This window comes from Penaeus vannamei, chromosome 29 (genome assembly GCF_042767895.1).
Source record: "Penaeus vannamei isolate JL-2024 chromosome 29, ASM4276789v1, whole genome shotgun sequence".
Taxonomy (NCBI): Eukaryota; Metazoa; Arthropoda; class Malacostraca; order Decapoda; family Penaeidae; genus Penaeus; species Penaeus vannamei.
In genome coordinates this window covers 882,135-888,982 of record NC_091577.1, presented here as the reverse complement: position 1 = coordinate 888,982, position 6,848 = coordinate 882,135, and the positions used below count along the sequence as shown (strand labels likewise).

The following is a 6,848-nucleotide window of genomic DNA, read 5'->3' as shown; positions in this document are numbered from 1 at the left end:
ACACAGCAAACATGTACTCAAATAGATTCAGAATAATCCAACACAACGTCCTGAATTGGCGCACGAGAAAACACGAACTCTCCAACACATATCTGAAGGAAGATCCAGATATCATATTAATCAATGCTCATTGTGTCCAGAATAACGAGCAAATAAAGATCTTTGGTTACAATGTCTATCAAAGAAACATACTAAACGAAGGCGATGCAGGAGTTGCAATATGCATCAAGAGACATATAAAACACAAAATCATAGACGACTTCAATGAGGACTTCCTCGCAGTTGAACTGCAGACAAATCGTGGCAAATTCATAATCGGCACAGCATACATGCCGCCCCGACGCCCACAATTTCCTTACCCAGACATAATGAAAATAATGCGAACCAACATCCCCGCATACATCATTGCTGACTTAAACGCCAAACACCGAACGATCGGCCACAACAGCAACAATCTCATGGGTGACGAATTAGTAAATTTAATAAACCAAAATATGATCACCCACATTGGCCCGGACTTCGATACCTTCGTCAGCACAAGAGGAAAAGGTCGTCCAGATATTATTCTTGGGAATAAAAACGTCCATATGAACCATGCTATCCAACAAGGACCACTAACCACGTCAGACCACCTACCCATAGTCTTCACCTTATCAACATCACCCATCATGATCCCGCAAAAAGAAATGTTCATTCTAAAAAGGGCAGACTGGGAACTTTTCAAAAAAGACGTAGATGACCATATGACCATAGAAGACGCTGAGAACACAGTAATCAGCAAAGAGTATATCAATACCGAAATCGACGCATGGTACACCACCGTTGAAAGAGCAATGGATAAAGCCATACCAAAGAAAAGGTTTGCTACTTTACCACACCCATTAACAAGTAATCGTCTGAAATTACTAGAATGGAGATATAAAAATATCTTAAACGCCGTCGAACATATTGGTTGGACAACAGCATCACGAAACCAATACAGGGAAATACAGGAAGACCTGAAAGAAGAAAGTAAAGCCCTATACACAAATCACTGGAACAACCTAATAAAAACAACAGAGCTTGAGTACAACAACCCTAAAAAGTTCTGGGGGAAAATAAGACGGTTAATGGGATGCAAACACAATCAGGCTCCATACATACTGAATGAAAGGAATGAGAAAGTCTTTGACAGCAAACAGAAAGAAGCAGTTTTCAGAAACTTCTGGAAGAACATCTTTAACATCACTCCAGAAGATAACAGAACTTTCGACCTGCAACACGAAGCCCAGATAAAAGCCTATCTATCTGTAAACAAGGAAAGACTAACCCCCTACAGAGAAGCAAATCTAAACAGATTGCAAGATGACAGCCCTCTAACCAGACCAATATCTAAAGAAGAAATAAAAACAATCATAATTAAATTTAAAGACAAAACACCTGGCGCAAGCGGAATAAGAAAGACCATTATGCAAAAACTACCGGAAGCGGCAATTGAAAAATTAAAAGCAATATTCAACTGGTCCCTTTCGATGGGTTATTTCCCGGACAAATTTAAGAACGCGGTAATGATTCTCATTCCCAAAGAAGGAAAGGACCCAAGAAAACCCGAGAATTACCGACCGATCTCCCTATTAGAAATCCCGGGAAAAGTATTCGAAAAGATCATTAACAATCGCATTACGAACTACATTGAAAGATGCAATCTCTTCAATAACAACCAGTATGGTTTCAGAAAAGGGAGAGGCACACAACAAGCAATTGCGGCCATATACGAAACAATCGCCATGTCACAGAGAGACCGACAGCAGTGCAACATAGTTTGCAGAGATGTTGCGAAAGCATTTGATAAAATGTGGAAACCAGGACTGCAATACAAAATATTGCAAATCAATGTACCACATATCATGGAAAAGATCCTCTGCAACTTCGTGGAGGGAAGAACAGCAATGATACGACTCGATACAGTTGCAGGACCAAGATTCCCACTACAGAGCGGGGTGCCACAAGGGTCAACACTAAGTCCAACTCTCTTCATACTCTACACGGCAGACCTCGAACGACCCAACAACAACTGCGTCGACGTCAGCTTTGCAGATGATATAACTCAAATCATGCTATATCCATTAAAGTCAAAAGAAATGCTTACTGCAGTCACCGTAAATGAAATCAAAAGGATAAATGACTTCGAGAAGAGATGGAAGATTAAAACAAACAAGAATAAATTTCAACTTCTCTCAGTATCAGCCACAAAACCAAAGGAGGTAATTGTTGACCAAGAGAGAATTCCATTCTGCAACAAAGTTAAGATACTTGGCATGGAATTCGGCACCCGCGGGGTGTCAACCCACATGAAAAGGAGACTTGCAATGGCAAAAAAGCAATTCACCAAACTAAAACGTTTCAAAGGAATGAGTACGAATACGCAATTGCACTTCTACAAAGCCCTGATAAGACCAATCATGGAGTACCCAGCCATCCCTCTCTGCATATCCTCCAAAACAAACATCAGGAAGATGCAACAGTTCCAGAACCGAGCACTCCGGGCAGCAACCAACAGGAACGAAGAAGACACCAGACTTACGATATCAGAACTGCACGACAAATACAGAATCGAGCCAATAAACACAAGACTATACACACTCTCTAAAAAAGTCTGGGACAAAATGGCCATCACAAACGAAGAACTGGCCAGAACTTCCGAGGAACAGCAAACTGAAAACTCTCACGGAAGAGACCACAGCTGGTGGAGGAGAATCGCTCCGTACTTGGAGAACGGACCGCCAGACCCAGACTATGCAGCAGCGCTGTAAAATAGACACAGAACACTGTCTTGCTTAACCATTAACAGCAATGTACAGATATTGTAAATACTGTTTATAGTAATCTTAAGATTTGTATGAATTACTTTTGTTACCATAATAACACAAAAGAAAGCAGCAAGTGGGTTTGCCCCACCACTTTTAATCTCTCGCTTTTTCATTTTCCGGACCTGCTCTTCGCACGATCTAGCTAGATCACCTTCGAGGACCTCCATCCTTTCCTATCCGGCTGCAAAAAAAAAAAAAAAAAAAAAAAAAAAAAAAAAAAAAAAAATCCCGGGGGGCGCGTGGGAATCGTGCGGAGGGCTGTAGTGCCACAGCTGACATACTTGCATATACACACAAACGGAGGTAGCCGCCACCACGGGCATAGGGATCCCGACCCTTAGACTTTTTACATTATTACTTGTGGTGATATGACCCAGCTATTTGTTTGGAGGCTTTGTTTAATGTTATTTTCTTTTTGTTAATGAAGTGATCTTAGTCTGTTATTTATTCCATCAACTTCTTTCCTTCTCTTCATTTGTTTATCATATATATTTAAGGTATTTCCAGTATCTGTATCTCAGTCTGTCTTTCGTAATCTTTTTCGCTTTACCTTCCTCCTCATCGTCTCTCTTCCCCCTTTCTCTTTATCTCTACCCTCATCCTTCTCTTCTTCTCTCTCCCCCTTTCATCCGAGCTTTCGAGCTCGAAATAAAGCCTCACGAATTATTTATCATTAATCTCCTTCTGCATGTGAGGAGAAGTCTCCCCCTCCGACCTCGATCTACACCTTCATCACCACAGACCAGATCGGGAGCCTAAAAACGCCTTAGTTCTCCCTTGCGAGATCGGGACCTCTCTCGGCGGCGGGAACCAGGAAAGCGGCAAGAGCGTGGTCCTCCCGCGCGAGATAAACGACAGTCAACCAAGGTCTAAATAAGCACTTATATAGCCCTTGCAGTCAACGGCGTCCCTTGGTTCTCAGTTCCAGCAGCCTGGTCGCCAACAGCCTCGGTGACAACTCTCTGTTACGCCCTGTTGCAGAGCCTCTACTGTCGACTTTCGGGAAGTCTGAGGACTTGGCCGACAGAGGAATGACGCTTTTTGACAGGTTTCTGAACGGGCAGATCACAAAAGAAAAGAAGAAAGCGACTTCCAATTTGTGAATTTATGACTTTCAATAATAAAATGATTGCTTTATTAATTGGTTCTTAAAAATCCACAATAATACATACGTGCCACTGGATGCTGTTGGTGAGCATATAGTTCTATAACAGCAATAATGTCTATATAACTATATGCTTATGATGAACTAACATCATTTAAACGAAGGGAGCATGGAAAAGATGCCAAGGAAAGATACATTTGTATCTAATCATCCGGGGTCATCATCTGTCCTTTTGATGCGTTGTGTCTTTTAATATATTAACAACCTGGGACTATTATTGGTCATTGAATTGCGGATTTATTATCGTTGCACACGGCCCTAAATTATTTCATCTTTATTCTCAGAATTTCCTGGAAGTAAAATCCATATATGAGAGTATATTCATCGTTTCTCTATTGTATATGTTATAAGTTTTCACCTGTTGCTTTTCTCTGCATTCGTCTGGTGATTTTTTCTGAATGTCCGGTTTTCATTCTTAATTTCCTGGCAGCAGGGAAAGGGAAAGGGAAATGTCCAACAGAAAAAAGTCCAACTTAGTGATCAAGTGTATATATTACAGGGCAATGACGTGTACAAACGCAGGCTAAAACATTTATTCTATGTTCTCAGACGACAACATTCGCATTAGAGTGGGCGGCGACGCCAGGCCGAGCCATCAGCAGAAGTCCTCGTAGATGGTTGGGTCAAGGTTCGCCAGCAACTCTCCGTCGTAGCAAGAGGCGCCAGGGGAGATGAGGCTCATGTAGGCGGAGTTGGTGACGAGCCACGCGATCTCGCAGCCGCATCCGAGAGGGTTATCTGGGAGGAAAAGGGAATTCGACTCGGTAGCCCCTGGATGGCTTCAGCCCTTGATACAGCCCAGACAAAGAAAGAGGAAGGGAATGGAGATGGAATAGTTAAAAGCAAATGCAAAATAGAAAAGATGAAAAGGAAAGAACGCAGACTAAACAAGATGAAAGAGAAATAAAACCGTGAAAAGGGAATTCGACTCACCGTCAATTTCGAGCGTGGCTCCTGCTGACAGGAAAGCCCCGAAAACGTCCTCTTCAAGAACCGTCAGCGAATTCTCGTTAAGTTGAACCTCGCCGTCGCCAAGACCTTGAAGTTAACAGTATCAGTGAATTCATTGTATATATGTCTATAAAATAAAAATAGAAATTAATGAATATATCCTGAGCCTATGTTTTTGAACGTGTAAATTGATGTTCGTATATAAATAGTATAGATCATAGGGCGTCCAATCGTAGGAAAAGAAAAACTAGCAACTCATTCCGCAGTATTCTGATTCGGCAACTCTCTTTCGGGAAAAAATACTGTGATGTGAAGGAATGAACAAAAAGATATAAGACTGAAGAAAATTCCGATATATGTAAAAAACATAAATGATAAATGTCAGCTGATTGGAATAAAAGACAGAGGGCGAAACGGAGTATTTTCGGAGTTCGGTGTGACTAGTTCTTCCATTCCTGAATCTGGACTTACTATATGCTTCAGTCGATTTACATACAAACGTAAATTTACACGTTCAAGATATAGGATCTAGAAATATGCATTCCTTTCTGTTTTGATGACACAATGTGCAATAAATTCTCAATGCTTGTGTTCAAATATAAGACAAATACAGCGACAGTATCTTACCTGTAATGGCACCAACCGCAATTTTACTAATGTTGTTTTGGTCAAGGAATAGAAACCCGTTTCCATTGAACTTTATTGCTCCGGCAGGAATTTCACTCAGGCGGTTGGAGAAGAGAAACAAATAGCGAAGGTGGGGAAGATCCGAAAAGATTCCTGAAAGGGGACAAGCAACAAGCAATCAAAATGCAAGTGGATCAAGATGCATAACAAACCTAATATACATATATATATCTATACATAGATATGTATATATCTCTCTCTATATACATACATACATACATATATATATATATATATATATATATATATATATATATATATATATATATATATATATATATATATATATATATATATATATGTATATATACACACATATATATACATATATATGCACACACATATATATGCACATATATGTATGTAAATATATGTATATATGTGCACACACATGATAGTAGCAGTAGTACTGATAATAATTATGGTTATATATTGATGATAGTAAAAATAATGATGTTGAGATCGATAATGAGGATAAATAACTGTGAGAAAGATTAACAGCATCAGCATCAACTGCAACAGCAGTGACAAGAAGTAGAGTAAATCTGATGAGGATGAGAACCATAGCAACAGAATAGTAAAACCAGTAATGATCATAAAATTACCGATAACGTGAATAAAGAGAAAACTATTTGAGGTTTCCAAAAATTAATGGCAGTCTCCCCCCCCCCTCCCATCTTCCTTAACGTACTGCAACCATCCTCTTGGCAAAAATAATAAACAAATGATTCAATAAAGAAAACTCAATCTGCTCCACCTGCCTTCGTCCCGGGTCCCCACCATTACAAAATTGTCAAAGGCAATCCACACAAAGTTTCATCAGTATTTTTCCCCGAAATCCTTTACTTGTCTTTAATCTACTGTTCGAAACACCGAAGAATAATGCATGATATATCTGCTTCAACCTCAATCTACCTGCAAGGCCTACTCTGCGTCTGTCCCAGCAGCGCATCCACCCCAGGTTCCACCGACACGGCACCAGTTGGTTCCCTCGCCCGGGCAACCCATACGCACATTTTCCTCACATTTGGTCAGTAATGTTTCGCATGATCTTAATGGCATAGCAGTTCGCTAATATTCGTAATAGATAAATGAATGAATCCATCAATAATCGAAGCCTGTTACTAAACCCCTTCTTCTGGGGTGGACAATAAAGAAAGATAAATGTAATGAGAATAATGATAAGAATAACACGA

The 6,848-nt window shown here is 40.2% G+C and overlaps 1 protein-coding gene across 1 annotated transcript in view; it reads right to left on the bottom strand.

The window, feature by feature from the left end:
• Positions 1 to 4,531: 4,531 nt before the first annotated feature.
• Positions 4,532 to 6,848, bottom strand: part of LOC113805038 (oplophorus-luciferin 2-monooxygenase non-catalytic subunit-like) — a 3,230-nt gene continuing 913 nt past the window's right edge. The window contains exons 2-4 of the mRNA XM_070142158.1: positions 5,593 to 5,745; positions 4,948 to 5,052; positions 4,532 to 4,752 (exon numbers count right to left, since the gene is read on the bottom strand). Of these exons, the coding sequence (XP_069998259.1) occupies positions 4,610 to 4,752; positions 4,948 to 5,052; positions 5,593 to 5,745 (401 nt within the window). The 3' untranslated portion in view covers positions 4,532 to 4,609. The remainder of the gene's footprint in view (positions 4,753 to 4,947; positions 5,053 to 5,592; positions 5,746 to 6,848) is intronic.